General features: G+C 41.5%; 1 protein-coding gene across 2 annotated transcripts in view; it reads left to right on the top strand.

Moving 5' to 3' along the window:
- The window catches only part of LOC140481401 (E3 ubiquitin-protein ligase SH3RF3-like), a 363,647-nt gene that overhangs the window by 330,780 nt on the left and 10,541 nt on the right, over positions 1-22,326 (top strand). For both annotated transcript variants that reach the window (XM_072577534.1, XM_072577533.1), the window contains one exon: positions 15,781-16,121. In XM_072577534.1, coding sequence (XP_072433635.1) covers positions 15,781-16,121 — 341 coding nt within the window. The remainder of the gene's footprint in view (positions 1-15,780; positions 16,122-22,326) is intronic.

Genomic DNA, 22,326 nt, shown 5'->3' with positions numbered 1-22,326 from the left:
TATCCTTTTCGCCAGAACACTGGTTCCAGATTGGTTCAGGTGGAGACCGTCCCATTGGTACAGATTGCCCCAGTTCCAAAACTGCCAACAATATCCCAAGAAATAGAATCCCTCTTTCCCACACCAATCTCTCTGCTACATGTTAACTTCCTTTATTTTCTTATCCCTATGCCAGTTAGCACATGGCTCGGGCAGTAATCCAGAGATTATGACCTTTGAGGACCTGTTCTTCAATTTCCTTCTTAGTGCTTGATACTCCCCAAACAGGTCCTCCTTCCTAGCCTTGCCTATGTTGTTAGTGTCAACATGGACCACAACAACTGTATCCTCTCCCTCACACTCCAATATCCTTTCAAGCCGGTCGGACATGTCCTGCACCCTGGCACCGGGCAGGCAACACACCATGCAGGACTCCCGATCCGATTCATAATGGATACTATCTGTCCCCCTAATTATAGAATCCCCAATAACAACTACTTGTCTTTTTGCTCCCCCCTCTTTAATGGCCTTCTGCACCATGGTGCCGTGGTCAGTTGGCTCATCCTGTCCACAGCCCTTTTCCTCATTTTTACAGGGAGCAAGCATCTCATACCTGTTGGACAAGGTCAAGGGCTGAGGCTCCTCCACTCCTGAACTCAGAATCCCCCTGCCAACCTCACTTACAGTCACACCCTGTTGTTCCTGATCACTAACTGAATTTGAATTACTTAATGTACCAGGTGTGACTGGACTGTTACTGAACAAAGAAACCTTGGAGTGCAGGTTCATAGCTCCTTGAAAGTCGAGTCGCAGGTAGATAGGATAGTGAAGAAGGCATTTGGTATGCTTTTCTTTATTGGTCAGAGTACTGAGTACAGGATTTGGGAGGTCATGTTGCATCTGTACAGGCTGTAACAGTGATTAGGCCACTATTGGAATATCGCATGCAATTCTGGTCTCCTTCCTATCAGAAAGATGTTGTGAAACTTGAAAGGGTTCAGAAAAGATTTACAAGGATGTTGCCAGGGTTGGAGGATCTGAGCTACAGGGAGAAGCTGAACAGGCTGGGACTGTTTTCCCTCGAGCGTCAGAGGCTGAGGGGTGACCTTATAGAGGTTTAAAAGATTATGAGGGGCATGGATAGGATAAATAAACAAGTATTTTCCCTGGGGTTGGGGAGTCCAGAACTAGAGGGCATAAGTTTGGGGTGAGAGGTGAAAGATAAAAGAGACCTAAGGGGTAACTTTTTCACGCAGAGGGTGGTACATGAATGGAATGAACTGCCAGAGATTGTGGTGGAGGCTGGTACATTTGCAACATTTAAGAGGCATTTGCATGGGTATATGAATAGGAAGGGTTTGGAGGGATTTAGGTCGGATGCTGGCAGGTGGGACTAGATTGGGTTGGGATATCTGGTCAGCATGGATGGGTTGGACCGAAGGGTCTGTTTCGATGCTGTACATCTCTATGACTCTATGACTGCCTTCTGAAACAAAGCGTCCAGGTAACTCACCCCCTCCCAGATGTGCCGCAGTGTTTGAAGCTCAGATTCCAGATCATCAATTCTGATCCGGAGTTCTTCCAGCAACCAACACTTGCTGCAGATGTGGTCACTGCTGTTCACAATGGGATCAGCCAGCTCCCATATCATACAGCTACAGCACATCACTTGTCCAGCCATCTCTACTTATTTAATGAATTTATACAAATTCATGAGTTAAATAATTTCTAGTACTTCTGTTGTCTTATTCAATTAGCCAACTAATAGTAAACTATTAATCAATCACACAACACACAAGAAATATCAATTGAAACACCTTACTTTAGCAACATAAAGGAGGGCGCGTGGGAGACACTACACGTGTAGTGTCTCAGGATTCGGCCACTGCTAAAATATATATCTGAAACTCCAGAGATAAGTTTATATATTTAAAAGTTACCTTCCCATCCGGCCACTGGTCCTCGCAGTCACTCCTCCCACTCCAACTGCCGCTAAATAAGTGAAGACTGAAAACTCCCAATGTAAGTTTATATATTTAAAAATGCAGGCAATTCAGCTGTTTCATGGCAGAAGTGGGATCGATCTGGGGATCCAGGTTTGAGTTACGTAGTTTTAGGAAAACCAGTTGTGTGAGTTATCTCCCAGGCAGTGCCATTTCCAATGAGAATAGGTTATATTCTACAGCTTTTCTAATGAAAACAATTTATATCAATAAAGTCTTATAATATCTATTCTGGTTAATTGTCTTGTAGTTCACACCCACAAATGGATAGATTTCAGCAACTCCCTCAGTTGCACCCCCTAGTGGTGAGGAAACAGGCAACTCTGTACCAGCACGTTCTCACGGGATTTGAAACATTGACTCTGCTTTCTCTTTTCAGATGTTGCCAGGCCTGCTGAGCAATTTCTGTTTTTATTTGTTTATACACCAACTGTTTCATTGTTCCATACACATAAAATAAAACCAATCAATACAAAATGGCTGTATTAGCTTTATGAAAGAGTTGTTCAATTTAGTATCGTAAACAGCACTTTTTCCCCAAAGTCCTGTAAATTGGTCTTCTTGAAGTGCTTGTCCAGTTCCATTTAAAACTTCATAGGATTCTGTTTCTGCTGCCCTTTCAGTGTTACGTTCAAGATCCTACAAGCCTATTATGAAGAAACATTTTCCTGTTTTCTCCTCTAATTCTTTTCCCAATCCTTTAAAATCTATAATGTTAAATTATCATAGCACTTTCCAGCAGAAATTTCAATTCTTTCACACAACCTGAGTGTTGCTGGAAATGTCAATATATGTTGCCCAACATAATTGCCCAAGTGACAGCAGTGTCACAATTTTGAAGGTCACCATTAGATACTTTCCCATTAACCTTCTCCAATTTCTCTTCATGAGTGAAGTGCCCTTTTCCTGGTATCAGGCTGATTAATCTTCTCCATATTCTCCCCAAGGCCTTGAGTTCTTTACTAATGATGGTCTTCAGAATTGTACACAATCCTGTAATTGAAACCAAACCAGAAATCTTAAAGTTTTGGTGACACCTTGTACACAATATCCCCTATTTACAACAAGAAGACTCTCATTCACTTTCTTAATTACCTGATCAACTCTCTCTGCCACCTTTGAAGATTTATAATTATGCGGTCTGTTCTATAAAAGAGTACCATTTAGAGGAGACTGCTTTTCCATGTTGTTTCTCCCAACATGTGTCACTTTGGAAAGATGATGGCCGAGTGGTATTATTGCTGGACTGTTAATCTAGAGACCCAAGTAATATTCTGGGGACCTGGGTTCAAATCCTGCCATGGTAGGTCGTAGTATTTGAATTCAATAGAAGAAAAAAGCCTGGAACTAAAAGTCTAATGATGGCTATGAATCAATTGTTTGGGAAAAACCCATCTGGGGAAGGAAACTGCCATCCTTACTTGGTTTTGCCTACATGATGCCAGACCCCATAACAATGTGATTGACATTTACCTGCCCTCTGGACAATTATGGATTGGCGATAAATGCTGGTCTAGCCAGTGATACCCACATCCCATGAATGAATTTAAAAATAAACTTTATTAATCTGAATTAAATTGCACCTATCATGTATCTATTTATTTCATCAGTTTGTCTCAGTCCTTTTGAAATCTGCTACTGTTATCCTCACTATTCATAAAGTTACCAACTATTGTATCATCTGTCAGCTTCCAAGCTGCATTCCATGAACCCAAAATCTAATTCACTTATACATGGTGTATCATAGAACCATAACCAAAATCTTGATACAGTAAGGTCCAAAGATACACAAAACCAGGTTATGGTCCAACAGGGTTATTTGAAATAAACTTGTTGGACTATAACATGGTGTCATTGTAACTTCTGACCTTGTTCAATACCGACACCTCCATATCACTGATAGAGAATTGAATAGAAAATGCATAAAATTATTTAATAATAAATAAAGACTTGAGATAGTTTGTTTTTGTACCTCCAAGTACATCAGAAGTGGAATTTCAGAAAAACGAATGTTATGATTTTGTGAACATGAATTAAATCTCTCATTTCTGTACCCTTTGCAATGATTCACTGCTGCTATCTTAACAGCTCATTCAGCAACTCACCCACCCTCTTTAAGTGATAAAGAAAAACAAAAGACAAGCAAATCATAAATCAATCCAGACTACTGGCCACGTTCCAAAACTTAGAATTATTAGTGCAAAAAAAAAGGGCCTATTGAAATTTGTGTTAATCTCATGACAGTTTCTGTGCTTAAATTCTTAATGTATTTGCACACATGTAAGCTGTTGTTGGTTTTATTTAATTCCTTCACCTGTCCTCTAGTTAATATCTAGGGAAAATACCAGCTGTCAGATAAATAACATCACCTCTATAACTGTGACTCATTGTTAAAAACAAAAGTCAATTAAATCGCAACAACTAAAAGTTGTGTGCAAGAGGATCTCAGTTATAAGACAAAAGGAAGAATAGGTTTGACCCAGAATCTTTGATCTGAGTTGTTTTGCTGAAAGTATGGGCTAGTAAAAGCCTTTCAAGATTATTTAAAAAGTGAAGAAGATAGAAATAAATAGAAAATATGGTAATGTTGGAAAACAAGATTAGTTATAATGATGAAGATTAGATGAACACAGTTTAGAATGGCTCTACTCTGCCCGCAATAATGATTCTACTTCTCTGCCTTGCCATTTCAATGATGTGGAGATGCCGGTGTTGGACTGGAGTGAGCAAAGTTAAAAATCACAAAGCAATAGGTTATAGTCCAACAGGTTTATTTGGAAGTACTAGCTTTCAGAACTAGCTACCTGACAAAGGAGTAATGCTCTGAAAGCTTGTACTTCTAAATAAACCTGTCGGACTATAACCAGTTGGTGTGTGATTTTTAAATTTGCCATTTCAATGCACTGTCCTCTTCACCTTCTGATGCCCTTGCCTCAGTGCATCATCTAGAATTACTCAAATTTCAGAGGCAGTGCCTCAACTTCCTTTTAGGATTCTGTCCTCTGAGTTGAGTGTTGATTAGTTTCAGAGTTTAGCTGGTTCCCTGATTTATTGGCCAAACCTTCCTGTTTACATCTTAAAATAAGCTCTCCCATCTTGGACCTGTTTCTGTCAAATTCTTTGCAAAGTTTTTCATGGCTAAACTGAGAAGACCTTTCAGCAACTTTTAGCTCCTTTAAAAAATACTGCCATATTAAGCTGTTTCTTGTTTCAGCAACCTTTCTAAGCACCCTCTTGGTCTTCACTGATCCGACAAAGGCGGTCTGCTAGATTTTTGGTTTCTTCTGAAAAATATTCTATGTCGAAGTATTAAGCCATCATTTCTCTGCTGCTGACAGGCCTTGTAAAATTTTCAGAAGTTGCATTTCTATTGGACCAGCTCTGGACTTCAGCTGTAAGTCAGGCTGTCATGTGTTATTGCCATGGGAAATTGGCAGGGCCGGGCTACATTGAGCCCCGGCAGTTTCTGTCAGGATATGGCTGATGCTTAACCTTCATCGACCTGTCCTTGGGAGGCATGAGGTCATTGGATGATTTTCTAGATGAAGTGTTTCCTTAGCCTTCTAATGCTTCCAGACTAGAGACTGCACTGAGGCTAATATACACATGTTTTTTTCGGAGCAAGGGAAATGAAACCCATCTGGGAATGTAATGCCCGGGATCATTAGTCAAAATTTCAGCAGTGTGATTTCTTTTCGGAGTTTGTTTTACTAAAGGGGATTGATAGGACTGTATTGAAGTACTTTATTAGTCAGTTATGTTAGCATCTCTTAAGCAGCAGAACAGTTTCATTATAAAGACACTTACCCCTTCTTTTGGCAAATGTTCAAAATGTTCTCATTGTGGTGGGGATGCCTAACACTGGTATGAGAATTAACTGACCTCCCAGTAATCCAGACACATTCTTGAGAGGCAAGGCACAGGGACTGAAGATACTATTATTCTTCAGACTAGATGGACGTAACAAAATAAAATGAGTTCCAGTCCAGTCCCGAGTTCTGCCCAAACATTCTCATCACTGATTCAGAATATTCTGTGTTCATGTCTCACTCCAGAACTTGTTCACAGGATCTAGGCTGCCACTCCAGTGCAGCAATGAGCAAGCACTCTATTGCTGAATATGCTGTTTTTTGGATGCGACATTAAATTGAATCCCCATTAAAAAGAAACTTTAAATGTAGATTTTTGTTTAAATTTGACCTTGGCAGCAGTTTGAGAGCATCTGCAGACCTGAGAGTTCTATGCCTGATTTAAAATATCCGAGAAAGTGTGCAAATAAATCAAGATGTTAGAAAATATTCATAGAACTTCCAACAAAATCAAGCACATGGTCACAAATGTTCTCTGCTTCTTGGGATCCCTAAGCTCATGGAAGAGTTGGTATCAGTATTGATGGTTAGACCTCCAGGTATCCTTCAGGTATTTGTAAGAAATGTGTGAGGAGGGCAGTACAGTTGCCATATAACTGAATTTTGTCACACTGTTAGCAGAATCCCATGGGACTATTGCTGAGTGCACTCCACCATTGGATATGCATTCTTGCAAATGATTCTCAGTACAGCATTCTAGCTTAAACAGCAGTGTTTCAATTTTCTTTTCCTTCCATACTTAAAGCGGTGATGATTGAAGCAATTCAGAAACCAATTACAAAATGCTTTATGTTTTGATTCTTTGCGTTTACTTTGTGAATTGCCGATGCTTTCTCATAGACACCATTCTTTAGCGAAGAGGGAGGAACGGTTTACTTTACCCTTCTCTGTATTTAATATTGTAAAGCTATTCAGTTGAGACAAGGCACATTTCTATCTCAAGTGGCCCCATCCAAATGCCTGACAGAAAACTGGCAAAATCCAATTATTAGGAAGCAGTGATGCTGAAATCTCGGATTAGGCCCCTGGCTTGACATTTCAACAATCTTCTGCTATCCAGCAGCCCTTAATTAACTCCATTAGTGAGTTGTAAATTGAGTATTTGTCATTCAGGCTCAGTAGACACGTTTGGCTGAATTTCATCTCCCCTGGCCAGGCTACAGTTTGAACAGTATCCTCCCAGAAAGAAAGAGATAGCTGAAATTCACTTGCTTTGTTTGAATAGTGCCACAAATGAGCAGAGATATGTAAACAGATCAGGTTCAGGAAATGTGAATTTCTTCACTTAAATTCTAGGAATTAAACTCATTCTGAAACGTTGATATGAAAATTTAGAAATAGATTTTTCTTTAAAAGACTCATCATCTCAGATATCTGCAAAGAATAAAAGATTTTTGGTACAGTTTTATATAGCTGGAGCCCAATGGAATCGACATGACAATTGTACCAGTGGGTAAGACCATGTGAGAAATTGCAATGTTTCTTTAACAGACCTTTTTCTTGTACAGATTGTATGTCAATTTCCCAAAGAAGATTTTGAATTAAAAGTACATATTCTGCCACTATGGCCATCAAGATTAGTTGTGGAGTTTCGCAGTTTAATTCAAGAAAAGGAAGATTTTTTTGAATGGAACACAGTGTTAAAATGTATCTGAGGACAGGAAGGAAAATGTTTTACTATAGAATAATCAATTGAGGTTCATTGAATCATTCTCTAAATCCTGTCCAACAGTCTGAGCCATGAAATTATGCAAGACTTTTATAGAAAGCATTGCCTTTCCGAAAGGAATCTTTGCACCTTTATGAGGTTATCAAGTTAATTGAAAGCCAAATGTGTGACTTAATTCCTGTAAAATGAAACACAATTCTGCTGCTTAAACACATTGAGCTGAATCTTCCCAGCCCCTAAATAAGATGGGCCGTGGTGTGTCTATTGGGGAAATAGGTGAGAGGTACAGAAATTAAATTCTTGACCTCAAGGAAAAAATGTCCAATTCTCCAAACGAGTTGAGAATCTCATGGGAGGTCTACTGAATGCTGTTAAAATTGACTTGTTGATGTGCAGTTTCCTACTTGCCCACCTGCCAGTTGGCAACGAGATGGTGACAGTTCCCCACAAGAAAGTCAGAGTCGGGAAATGCCAATCCCAGTTTGCCACTCACTTCTCCAGGAATCCAACTTGAAAGCAGTTACAGACATCTCAGAGCTGTGTAAGTGTAACACTATGTAAATGCAATTTGCCCTTGAAGGGTTTCACATTATCCACAAGTACAGCCCGCATGTTCAGACAGATTAAAAATAAACTTACTCTGCCAATTCTGAGTGTGGTCACAGCTACTGCTTGCATCCCTTCTGTGCAGACATTGGCATTGGACACATACCAGCTCCTGGCACATTTCTGACCCACGTTCAATATGGTTCTGCCCTTCACTGCTGCATTTTGGAGTTCACTGGCACGTTTTATTATAATGCCACTGCCAGAGTCAGATAGATTGTACCAGGGTGAATATCAGGGCTCCTTGCTTACTGTCTTCGCACTGACCCAATATGTATCTATATTGGTGCTCCCAGCATCTCCACTTTGCCTGAACATTTTGTGCTTTGTCCCCTCAGCCAGAACTGAAAGGCTCAGTATACTCCTGTCTTGCCATCGTTTTATTGCAGATACAAAGCCAGACAACAGTTTATCATGGTTATCAGCAGTCATTAGTCTTTGTCAACCTCACACCTTCACACTGTGCCAGTAGGACATGTTACAAAACACAGCACATACATCAACCAAATGGCCATGTCTCAATGTCTAAGGGGAGTAATCTTCAGGCAGAATAAGGGAGACAGCATTCAGTCCTGGTACAGTAAGTAGGGCATTGTCTGATATCAGTCCAGTATCAGGGCTTGGTATGATCAGTTGGCCACTTGAATATTCAGGGTTAGGGGTTCCGTATCACTATTGTCCAGGAAGTAGACCACACCAATCCTGCAGGTCCAGTGCAACCCGTCTGTAGAATCATGTTGATTCATGGAGGAAATGGACAAAGGTCATTCTGGGATCCTGTCACACATCAATCGAAGCAGTCTATTCAAGGTGCTCAGTGACATTGGGCTAAGGACATTCCTAGGGGTCAACTCAATGAAAATCAATGAGGTTGTCAAGGACTACTGCTGCAGTAGGCAAGTTAGGGAAATCAGTTCTGTCGATTGGAGCCAATACGCAGGGATGCAGAAGGGATAATAATTGTGAAGGAGAGATATTCTTTATATTAGTGGGGGAGATGCTAATGTGTTAGAGGGCATGGGTGATTGCAGGAGGAGTTTGTAAATGTTCAGAACCAACTTAACATCAATAAAGGGATGGTGCAGCACAAATGGTTGGCATGACTAAGCTGTAGGGCCAGGACTTAGCAATGATGTTGGGAAATGTAGTCATAATTCAAAGAGATGTGTAGGAATGTTTGGAAGCTCAGTATTGATGGGCTGAACAGGGAGTGCAAGGAAGAAAGAAACAGAGGTTCAGGGTGGGGGAAGAGCTGCCTTGATTACCAGGCTGAGTGTGGTGCTAACCGCGATCTGCATTGCTATCCAACCTCTCAAAATGGAAAATAGAATTGGCAGAGTAAGTTTATTTTTAATCTGTCTGAGCATGCAGGCTGTACTTGTGAATGATGCAAAACCCTTCAAGGGGAAATTACATTTACACAGTTACACTTACACAATACAGGTTGATGTCATCAGTAATCTTAGTACCCTGCATGTAAAATACATGCAGTGTCCAACTGGATACAAATCCTATCCACAAGCAGCCTTGACTATGTAATTAGTCACTGCAGATTAGAAATAATGGACTCTGAAACACGAATAATCACCCTAACAATCTCACTTGTAGGCCACAATTCACAATGACATTCCAAATCTCGTATGCTGTGCAAGCTGTGAAGCTGATTTCCTCACATGTATTTGTCATCATGCGTTTATCTTCAATGCTGCCTTTCTGAGTGATGTGGGAGTGGAAAGATGAGGTATCATTACTCATGTAACACTTACAACCCCCTACTTTATTTGCATGACTTGGTTTGTGCTGAATTCATTGAAATGAGGTCCCAACAACAATGGTCCATGTAGAGATGCTGCCTGGCCCTCCTTGTCGGAATCCTCCATGTACCAGTGTATGTGAGGATTTGTAATTGATGTGACTGCTGTCTGCTAACATTACTAAAGACCTGTCTACTATTTGTGTACTCCTTGTGGGTTCATTGAAACTGGATCCAGCCCCGGGTGTGTGTTGGGGGGGGGGGGGGGGGGGGGGGTGCGGGGAGGTGGAGGTAATGAAGGCATAGAGAACTTGAGGAGCAACAATTGCATGAGCAATCCAGGACCAGTCGACCATCCAGTGGCTGCTTAGCAGCCTCTAAGTGAATGGATTTCAGCAGAACATTCCCTCAGGATCTGCAGGAGGTACAGAAGGCCCAAAATCTATGCTGCCCAATGCCTTTTCCACCAGCTGAGTGAGTTTCAATGTCACGTCACACTGTGGATATCATAGAACTGTGCAAACTGCTGGAATGGCACCTGCAATCTGAAGGAGTAGGTGGTCATTTTATCCTGGGGATTCCTGAAGAAGGGCTCATGCCCGAAACATCGATTCTCCTGCTCCTTGGATGCTGCCTGACCTGCTGCGCTTTTCCAGCAACACATTTTCAGCTCTGATCTCCAGCATCTGCAGTCCTCACTTTCTCCTATCCTGGGGATATCCAGGTGAAAGTTCTGCAAAACCTTTGACCAAATGGTTGCTTCCTGTGCGAGATCTTTCAATCCACAAAAGTATCAAGGCCATTTGTAGCAGATCACAGTTCTTTTCCCTGTTTCCCAGTGACAAGGTCAGTGCTGCAACTTGGGCTTTGCAAATGTAGCTGGCTTGCTGAGATGCAGGGTACTATAGACAGTGCATACTTCACAGTGAGAGCACTATATTACACAACTATCTTCATCAGTAGAAAAAGATTCCATTTCATTAATGTGCAAGTCATATGTGATTGTCAGTACCACATTTTAGAAATCTGCGCAAGGCATTCTGGAAGCTGCCGTGATGCCTATCAGCTTGATAATTATCATATTCCTGCTTTGTTTCCAGGCCTTACCAAGGTCATTACTGAGACACTAAGATAAATGTAGTTGCTTAATTTTGAAAAGGCAAATCAGTGCAGGACTTATGCACTTAATGGTAAGGTCCTGGGGAGTGTTGCTGAACAAAGAGACCTTGCAGTGCAGGTTCGTAATTCCTTGAAAGTGAACTCTCAGATAGATAAAATAGTGAAGAAAGCATTTGCTATACTTTCCTTTTTCAGACAGAGCATTGAGTATAGGAGTTAGGAGGTCATGTTTCAGCTGTACAGGACATTGGTTAGGCCGCTTTTGGAATATTGTGTGTAATTCTGATCTCCCTTCTGTTGGAAAGATGTTGTGAAAATTGAAAGGGTTCAGAAAAGACTTACAAGGATGTTGCCAGGGTTAGAAGATTTGAGCTATAGGGAGAAGCTGAATAGGCTGGGGCTGTTTTCCCTGAGCTTCGGGAGCTGAGGGGTGAATTTGTAGAGGTTTATAAAATCATGTGGGGCATGGATAGGGTAAACACACAAGGTCTTTTCCCTGGTGTGGGGGAGTCCAGAACTAGAGGGCATAGGTTTAGGGTGAGAGGGGAAAAATTTAAAAGGGATCAAAGGGACAACTTTATCACACAGATGGTGGTCCGTGCATGGAATGAGCTGCCAGAGGAAGTGGTGGAGGCTAGTATAATTACAACATTTAAAAGGCATCTGCATGGGCATATGAATATGAAGGGTTTGGAGGGATATGGGCCAAGTGCTGGCAAATGAACTAGATTAGGTGGAATATCTGGTCGGCATGGACGAGTTGGACCAAAGGGTCTGTTTCCATGCTCTGCATCTCCATGACTCTATGACTAACGACTACTCTCTGTAACCATGACTATGATGCATTATGCAAGCCCCTAACTGAGGCCATGCATAGCTTCAGTGCAGCCCATTCTTCACCACCATTCTTCTGGTGGAGCAGATGATAGGCCTAGTGCAGGTGAGGTTCCAGTCTTTGGATCAATCTGGGGAGGGGATTGGAGTTTATATTCTAATCCAGACAGAGTGTGCCACATAATCCTAGTATACTAAATTCTGCAGAACTGGAGCAGGCAAAGAGAGGAGGTGATGATGCTGTAGAGCTGGGAGAGCAGAGGCAGTCTTCCAAGGAGGAGAAAGAACATCACCTTCTGCACAGTAAAGTGATGCAACATCAGGCACTACAAGCTGGACAGGAGTTGATTGACACTCAGTTCCAGTAGCTGGGAGCTGGATGTGTTCATTGATCAGTGATCATGCATTAATGGTAAATTTGTTGCTGCTAATCAGGCAAATGGTCCCTGTTTGTTGCCAGATGCAGATACAGCCTCATTGTGTTTGATTTTTTTCTTCTCTTATGCTGTTGTTGAATAAAAGCAATCATTTTCAAACAACATTTGAAGACTTTCATAGTTCTACATTGAACAATGAGAAGATGTTAGGCTACAATGAGCATTGGGAAGAGTACCACTCCCTTAAACTGGGTTCTAGATGGAATGATACTAAAGATGTGTGGCTTGCTTCTCAAATAGCAATTCTTAAAAAGATTTATCAATGTGTACTTTTATGTGCAATGAACCATGTGACCTAATGTGCCCTAAGAAGCATTTTACTTTGGTTCTCCTCCTATGTGCACTTTGAAAGACAGTTCCTGGCTAACAGCGGCTTGGTGTGCGGCTGAGCATTACAAATGGCACTGGTACCAGGAACGTCAGAAAGTTCCAGCAATGGTGAGAATTCCCATCTCTGGTGAGGGATAAGGGACTATTTACCAGGGTGCTGCAGAGGCCTGGGTAATGACGTGTGTTTTGGAAAATAGCATGAAAAGTCTTGCTAGGGACCACAGAGAGGAACCATCCATGAAACTTGCCAAAATGGACAGTTAGGCTAGCAAAATTCAGCCCAATGTCATCATGCAAGAATAGGACATTTGAAACAGAAGAATTTAATCCCTTGCTTTTTGTTTATCCATTCACAGTAAGGTCAACCTTAATAGCCCATTCCAAATAAGAGGTACAGTTAGTAAGTTTGCAGATGACAACAAAATTGCAGGTGTAGTGGACAGCGAAGAGGGTTACCTCAGATTACAACAGGAACTGGACCAGATGGGCCAATGGGCTGAGAAGTGGCAGATGGAGTTTATTTCAGATAAATGCGAGGTGCTGCATTTTGGGAAAGCAAATCTTAGCAGGACTTAGACACTTAATGGTAAAGTCCTAGGGAGTGTTGCTGAACAAAGAGATCTTGGACAGCAGGTTCATAGCTCCATGAAAGTGGAGTCGCAGGTAGATAGGATAGTGAAGAAGGTGTTTGGTATGCTTTCCTTTATTGGTCAGCGTATTGAGTACAGGAATTGGGAGGTCATGTTGTGGCTGTACAGGACATTGGTTAGGCATGGACAGGTTGGACCGAAGGGTCTGTTTCCATGCTGTACATCTCTATGACTCTATAAATTGCCCAAAAGGTAGTTAAGAGTTCACTTTGTTGTGAATCTGGGGTCCTGTAAAAGCCAGATCAGGAAATGATGGCAGTTTCTTTCCTTAAAGGGCATTAGTGAACAAGATGGATTTTCTGACAATTGAGATTGGATTTGTGGAAATCATTCAACAGCAGGGTGGCACTCTAGCCCAGTGGTTAGCACTGCTGCCTCAGAGCACCAGGAACCCGGGTTCAGTTCCAGCCTTGGGATCTGTGTGGAGCCTGCATGCCCTCCCTGTGACTGCGTAGATTTCCTGTGAATACTTCAGTTTGCTCCCACAGTTCAAAGATGTGTAGGTTAGGTGAATTGGCCATGTTAAATTGCCCATAGTGCTCAGGGATGTGTAGGTTAGGAGGTTAGCCATGGGAAATGCAGGGTTACAGGGATAGGAGGGTGGGGTGGGTGTGGCGAGTCTGAGTTGGATGCTCTTCACAGAGTCGACTTGTTGGACTGAATGGCCTGTTTCCACACTGTAGGGATTCTAGTATTCTTTGGTGATGATTAGAGTCTTCATTTCAATTTTTATCGAATTCTAATTCCATCGTCTACTATGACAGAACATTATCTGCTCTCTGGATTAATAGTCTAGCAATAATACAACAAGTCCACAACTTCAGCTGTACTCACAACTACAGCAATGTTCCTTCCAGGCTGGATCAGGTGATATTTGCAACATTTCCTAATTCATTGAAACTATCATCTAAAGGTATATTTCAACAAAGCTGAATACATGGCCTATTCTCTTCAAAATGAAGTGAGCACATCAGATTGCAATGATTTCAGGAGTTTCTGTGATGTAGAGTGTTATTGACTGGAACAACCTCAACTTGCAGGCTCTACAGATGGCAAAGACTATGGTGATGGAAAAGCACAGCTAGTCAAGGAGCATCTAAGGAGCAGGAGAGTTGACATTTCAAGCATAAACATTTAATCAGGAATTCTCAATGAACAGCTTATGCTTGAAACGTCGACTCTCCTCCTCCTTGGATGCTGCCTGACCAGCTGTGCTTTTCCAGCACCACATTGTTCAACCCTGATCTCCAGCATCTGCAGCCCTCACTTGCTCCTAGGCACAACAAATGTATCGTATATGAAAAGGATTATGCACACTCAACATCCACCTGGTATGTAACTATAGGCTGTAGATACTTCTGAATCAGTCTGTTCAGAGATGATATGATGTACTTTTTGGAGCAGGTGATTTGAACCTTGGCCTCCTGGACACTACCACTGTGCCACAAGAGCCTTTGAATTATAAGCTGTATATCACTTGGGTAAACTGACATCATTATGAACCAATCTGCTTTTGAACCACCAGACTAAAGCAGAGAGGGTCTATCAGGAAACAACATCTATTACTGAGCACTTAGTGCATAACTTCAGGGCACAATCCATACAGGCACAATATCTATATACCAAAAATCCTTCTATCACCAAATGTGATTGAGCAGGCTAGTAGATTATTTAAATATGGACTACCCTGGAAGAGCCCTCGTGGACTTCACAGTTATATTTTGATACCACTTTCCTTTAGCAACTGCAATACATTATCAGTGTGACAATATAGTGCATCAATTTTGTCCCAGTTGCTAAGCTCTGCACTGTTAGATATTAAATTTTGGTTGAAGTTATTAGGTCTGGTGTATACATGCAATCTTGCAGTCAATAGAAAGTGTTCAAAACAATTTGCCTGATATTAAACCTCGTTCTGTTGAAGTGTTTAGTTATAGCTGGATAGAAGAAAAAAAGATTAAGCAAGTGATAATATCTGAATATAAGATGATAATATTTGTTTGTCTCCTAACTGTGAGCTATAAGCAGCTATTAACTCTTCCCCATGGAACAGGTCTCAGATACATGAGCACAAGGGTTTGGTTAATAACATCAAGATATATATTCGTAATTTTGATAATGCAAGATCCAAGTTATACCTTACTGTTTACATGTTTTCATGCATTTTACATCCAGGAAAGTAATTTATAAGTAACAGTTTGACATACCCAGGTTGAATAAAGCCTATCTCTGTTACAGCTGGTTATATATTTAAGCTAGAATTAATCTGTTTAAGTGTATAATATACACAATAGGCTACAAGAGTATTGATCACAGTATTTGTTTTGATTGCATATTACTCCAAGTTCATGGTAGCAGAACAGCCATGTATGAAAAGACTGCTGTGGGATTTCAAACTGCCTAGAATTGAGTATAATTGACCAAACAGAAGTACAAATCAGCAAAGAGATTGAAAAAGCAGGCTCAAAAATAAAACTGATATCTTGTCTTGGTTAGTTTAAAGAAACAAAATGGTACTTTTTAATTTGCAGAAAGAGAAGAAAAGTGGACTTTTAAAACTTCTGTCAGGAGCATCAGGAAAGAAGAAATCCCGCTCACCTCCATCTGTATCTCCAACTCACGATTCCCCACAGGCAGCAGCAGAGAATACTCTGCAAGGGGCCATGGGTCCTGAAGTTCCTCCAGTGTCAAGCCATGGCAGAGCTGGCTCTTGCCCTTTAGAAAGTGAGATGCAAGGCACTATGGGAATAGAGCCACTCCACAGGAAAACTGGCTCCTTAGATTCCAACTTTTCCATTTCTCCACCTACTCGGCAAATGTGCTCTTCCATGGTTGCAATCCGTCCAGATCTCAAACCACTTCCTTGTGAAAGGTAGGTGTAATATAGATTAAAACAACAGAAATGTTATTGAATGTTTATCAGCCCTTAATGAAATAATATGTTAGTGTGATGATTGTTATGTTATTGTTTCTCCATTTATATGGAAAATTTATGTAAGAACATTGATTAATCCTTTATAACCTTTCTCTGCTGCATTATTAATCACATGTCATGTATGCAGCTTCTTTCTTCAAAAATATATCTTATTATATTTCTAAGAGTTTGAAAATTAAAGAGTTTACACAGTCAATGAGGAGTTCAGGAGGGCATGTCACGAGCAGCACCATGCCTACCAGAAAATAAGGAAGAAAAACATGAGCAATGGCGAGTCAGTTTGGAAAATATGGCAAGATCGGCAGAAATTAGATTCTCGACATGTAGAAAAGAAATCCAATCTGCAATCAAATTTTGAATGACAAGACAGGAAGTACAAAGTTAAAAATCACACAACACCAGGTTATAGTCCAACAGGTTAATTTGGAAACACAATCATCTGATGAAGGAGCTAATGCTTTCAAATAAACCTGTTGGACTATAACCTGGTGTTGTGTGATTTTTAACTTTGTACACCCCACTCCAACACCAGCATCTCCAAATCAAGACAGGAAGTGAGTAGTGAACGGTCTTTTTGCATGCCATTAGTAGCTAATCTTACCTCATTGATACTTTCCTATTCTCACCTAGGTGGGATAGAAATTAGATAGTGACTAATCCTGACATGAATACCTTAGCACGTACTTGGCAACTCCAGCTCACCACTTCTCTAGAACTCGATCTTGGACAGTCATCTTCAAAATTGCCAGGCACATTCCATGGGCAATAGCAGGCGAAACTCCAAGTCCATGGAGATTGGCATTCGATAAATACCAGCCTCACCATGGTATATCTCCCATCTAATTACAATGTAGGTTTTCACTTCATTGCTACATATTGGACCTTTCACTATAATGCTGCTGTCAGGACACTTTGTAAAGAGAGACAAGCATCCATCTCAGCAATCTGACCAGGGCCCCCACGTATTCTCCAGGCAATATCCGCATTATCTTAGCATTTCTGTCTTGCCTTGCCTTTTAGTGCAGAAACACCATTGTGTCAGCAATGGATATGGTGCTATGTCACTGTCAGGCCTGCAACCTGACTGCACATACCTCAATCAAATGGTCACATCTCAAATTCGAAAGTGAGTCGTTCTCAGCCAGGTCAAGAGAGACAGCATTCAGTCAGGTGGTACTGGTGCAGAAAGTCAAGGGCAGTTTTCAATATCAGCCTAGCGGCTTGGATACAGTCAGTTAGCTGCTTGGGCAGTCAGGATCTGTATCCCTACTGTCTGGGGAATGGGCCATGGCCAGTCCTACTGGTCCAGCGCAATCAGGAATTTGCAGTAACTCCCCCAGGGAGCATTTGAGCAATCAGTCAGGGTTCAATCATACCTCAGCAGGGGCTCTATGTCCAAGGCAGTCAGAAAGATGGGCCCTGGTCAATCCTGGGGGTCAGCTCATTGAAGGTTCAGGAGGGTAATCAGGGGCCGCTGCTGTGCTCGGGAAGTTAAAGTCAATTTTAGCATTGGAAGCAGCGTGCTGGAATGCAGCAGGGATATTAATCGTGAAGAGGGACAACTCAAAACAGTTGATATGGCATTGAAGAACATGGGTTGCTGCTATGGAGGAGGGGCTATCAATCATCACGCCACCTTGATTTCCACATAGCGACAGTGTAGCATAATGGTTGGCATAACTAAGCTGTAGGCCTGGGGATCAGAGCATAACATTGAGAGATGAGGATGTAATTCGGAGAGGTTTGCAGAAACATGTGGAAGCTCAGTAGTGATGAGCTTAATAAAGAAGTGTTTAGGAGTAGCCCTCGATTACCAGGCTGAGCCTGAGACTCACTTTTTCAAGTATGACCTGCACTGCCTTCCATTCTCACATGAATGACAAGCGCAATGGAAATGGAACATAGCTGCAACCATGTCCAAAGTGGATGGAGTAAGTGGTTGATTTTCTGTCTGAGCAGGTGGGCTGACTTTGTGAGCGACATGAGGCCTTTCAAGGGGCAATTGCATTACTCAGGCACTTACACAGTACAGATTGAAAACAGCAGTAATCATAGAAACCTGTATATAAGCGTCCGACTGGGTGGGATACAAGTCCTGGTCACAAGCAATCATGACTGTATCATTGGTCATCACATATTGATAATAGCCATTTCTGTGAAGCCACAATTTACAAATAGAAATCCCAAGATCTCATAGGACATGGAACTGATTCCCTCTTACCTTGAACTGTGAGTATTCACCCACCTGCTCTTATATGCGTTGCTGCTTTTCTTGAGTGATGAGCTAGGGAGGGATTGGGACGGCAAAGTATCAGGAATCACTTACTGTACTGTATTATCACGACATGACTTATGCTGCATTCATCGAAATGAGGTTCTCTATGTCAAAGATCCATGAGAGACACTCCCATGTTGGAGTTTTCTATGTTTGACTGCATCAAAGACTTAGCTAAACCATCATTTGTGAATGATGCAAAAGCTAATCTCTCACATCTTTAAGAACCAGTTCTGTTTCTGATATTCCTCACCTGAGTTCATTGGAACCTTAACCAATGGTTTATGGCAGGAGTCAATGTTGTTGTGGCCACAGTGGAACAAACTTGCTGAGAAATTGAGGAGGAACAGATGTGTAAGCAAGCCTAGGACCAGTAAGAACTTCCAGAGGCTTCTGAGTGGCCTTCACTTGAAAAGGTTACTGCCTAAGCTCCTCTCAGGATGCAGATTTCAGCCCAAAGTCTATCATTCTCAGTGTCATTTCCCCAGTGTTGTTGCAGACTGGCAATTCTCTGTGATACTACCACAGAACACTACCACCCACTAGAGTTGCACCTGCAACCAGAAAGGGTGGGTAGCCATCTTATTCCAGCAGTTGTCAAGGTGATAACTGCACCAAATCTTTGAGCAGCTGGCTGCTTCCAAGATTCCACTACAGACCTATGTGGGACCTCTCAATCCTGAACCCACAAATATATCAAAGCTGTTATTAATACAATTTGTGCTGAGTCCTGGCACTTCATGTTGTCTTCCTGTGACCAGGTCAGGGCTGTCGCCTGGGCAATAGGCTTTGCTAACAAATTTAGCATCACCCAGGGACAAGGTGCTATTGACTTTACACATTTTCTGTTGAAACATCATATCAAATTGCAGCAGTCTTCATCAACAGAAGAGGCTTCATTCTATTCATGTGCAAGTCATTTGCGATTATCAGTACCACATTTTAAAAGTCTACACCAGTTACCCTGGGAGTTGCCATGGGCCCATATCCTTGAGAAGTCTTTTTGTTTAACTTCAAGGGCTGGATGTCTCACAAGGATGGTTATTGGAGACAAGGGTTACCTCAGCAACCATGGCAGCTGATTCCATTACACACCCTCCTGACTGAAGTGGAGTCAATAGAATGTGACACGTTCTTGCACCAGGACCAATGTGGAACAGACAGTAGGCTTGTTGACGATGAGATTCTAATGCTTGGATTGGTCTATGGTGGCCTCGCAGTATACAGAGTGTGTCACATAATGCTAGCATGCTGGAGCAAGCAGAGAGGGGATGTGGTGAACAAGGAGAAACACTGCAAGAGAAAAATCACCTTCATCATGACAACCAGTGCAGCATCAGACACAACAAGCCAGACAGGACTTGATAGATACTGGCTTCCAACAGTTGTTAGCTGGATGCAGTGACCATTCACTGATTGCAAGTTTGTTGTCTGGCCAGGATATCACCATTCCTTCAGTGTCGCTGGGTCAAGATCTTGGAACGTCCTCCCTAATGGCATTGTGGATCTACCTATACCAAATAGATTGCAGCAGTCCAAGAAAGCAACTCACCACCACCTTATTAAGAGCAATTAGGGATGGATAACAAATGCTGGCCCAGTCAGCAATGTCCATGTCCTATAAGTGAATATAAAACCTTCTTGAAAGTCACACTTTGCCAATTTCAGTCCAAGATATCAACCCAGTGAAGGCAAAACACAAGACCGTTTACATAACAAGCAGCAGAAGCAGCATGCAGTAGAGAGGGTGAAACAATCCCCCCACCTATTAATCAGATCTAAGCTCTGCAGAGATCCAGTCACATTCAGTAGTGTATGGTGATGCAAGTCAAACAAACAGGAGATAGAGGCCTCATAACTATCCCCATCTTCAACAATAGGGGAGCCCAGCACATCAGTACAGAAGATAAGGCTAAAATCAGCTAATTCAATTTACTCCATGTGATATTAAGAAACAGCTGAAGACACTTAATATGCAAATGTTGACAATGATCCAGCAGTACTGCTGAAGACCGGTCCTTCATACCTAGCCACAGCTGCTGCCAAGCTGTTCCAATACAGTTATAACAATGCCATCAACCTACCTATGTGGATAAATGTCTGGTATGTCCTTTCATTAAAAAAAGGACAAATCTAACTTGGTCAATTACCACACTGTCAGTCTGTTCTCAATCATCAGCAACAGTGATGGAATGGGTCATTGACACCACACTATCAAGCAGTGCTTGCAAGGGAAGCATCTGCTCATTGATGCTCAGTTCAGGTTCTGCCAGTGACATTTGGTTCTTGACCTCATTCCGCCCTTTGTCAGAACGTGAACAAAAGAGCAGAACCCCAGAAGTGAGGTGCAAGTGACTAATCTTGACATGAGCAAAAACAGAATTTGCTGGAGAAACCCAGTAGGACTGGCAGCAGAGGTCTCTAGCCATGATGTCAGTAGACTGTAATGTTAAGTAACACCCTCTCATATGGTAAAGCATGGGACACTGAAACTGAAATCTCCTTTTCGAAAGAAGTCCACATAAGTATCAAAACTCAATTAAGACTTACATTAAAGCACTTTGTTTAGAAGGTTAATGTATTCTGAATTGTAATAACTTTTATTTTCCCTTGTGGATTGCATATATGGGTCCCATTTCCTATATGTTCGAAAGAAACAAAACACTCTGTATTGTCTTGGTAATAGTCCTAAAGCACTCCATACTGCCTTTCAGATGTCATGATTGTTCTTCGTTTTGTGATTAGAAATGCACAGAATGAATTGGTTAAAATAAGGTCTTATTAGGGAAGTTACTTGACCTGCTGTACCTCTGCTGCTAATATCACGGCACATTTTCCCATTTGTCTGAAGTTACATTATCCATTGTCTCTTTTGAATTATTATGATAAGCAGTTATCTCAATTGCTGCCATTACTTTCCAATTACACTCAAGTTACAAAGGGCGACCCAGCAGAAATGCTATCAGGAAATAGTAAATTATGTAGACTAGTGGAATGAGGTCAGCATAGTAGCATATCGACTCCAGTAATAATTGCATTGCACTGCCTCAGAAGGTAACCAGACTTTAGTCCTAATGTACTTAATTTGTGTAATTGTTCATATCTGGCTGGTGCCTCATTAGAATAAGAACAGTGTTGTAAGATGTCTGATAATTAGATACTAGCTTCCACTGCTGCCCCTTCAAATGAATTCCAGGCTTTGTTCTCAGTTCACCAAGGGGCTAACAATTGATTTCACCATTGACAGTGAAGCATGATCGATTCACCGCTTTAGGGACCCTGATGTATCATTTGCAAATGTAACTTCAAGAGAACAGGTCAATAACATGAGATGTATTACCTCAAATGAAATGGAACAGTCACAGCTGGGAGGAAATGGATCAGCTCATTTTTTTTAACAATGTCTCCATATTTATTAAACCTATAGAATGCTGCAGCTGGTGAAGTGAAAGGGATTGTTCACTATGCCACTGATTCATGTTGACAGTATCCTTAGGACATTCATAGTTGTCATTTTTATAGAATCTATCCTGAGGGAATTTGTTCAGTGTGAGTAAGATGCGATAGCCAAGGCACGCTAGTATCTCCTGTAAGACATCATATCTTCTATCCTTTCATATTATTCTCTTAAATAAGGGAAGAACAAGACGTGCCTAAAACAGTGACCTGGCCAAAGATTGATTATTGTTCTTCCATCTCATGATTTTATAATGTTACATAATGCCCGTGGAACGCAAGGTATTTGTACACACCTCCTGAACCTCTTCTCCATTGAAGTTGAATTTGACCGTCTGTTGTTTGGCAGTAAAGTGGTTCTGTTATTTTCCAACAATTTCCAGAGAATCCGAGTGTAGTGTGGAGCATTCT

This window comes from Chiloscyllium punctatum, chromosome 9 (assembly GCF_047496795.1).
Source record: "Chiloscyllium punctatum isolate Juve2018m chromosome 9, sChiPun1.3, whole genome shotgun sequence".
NCBI lineage: Eukaryota > Metazoa > Chordata > Chondrichthyes > Orectolobiformes > Hemiscylliidae > Chiloscyllium > Chiloscyllium punctatum.
Note: the sequence above shows the minus strand (reverse complement) of the source record. Positions and strands in the feature narration are given on the sequence as shown.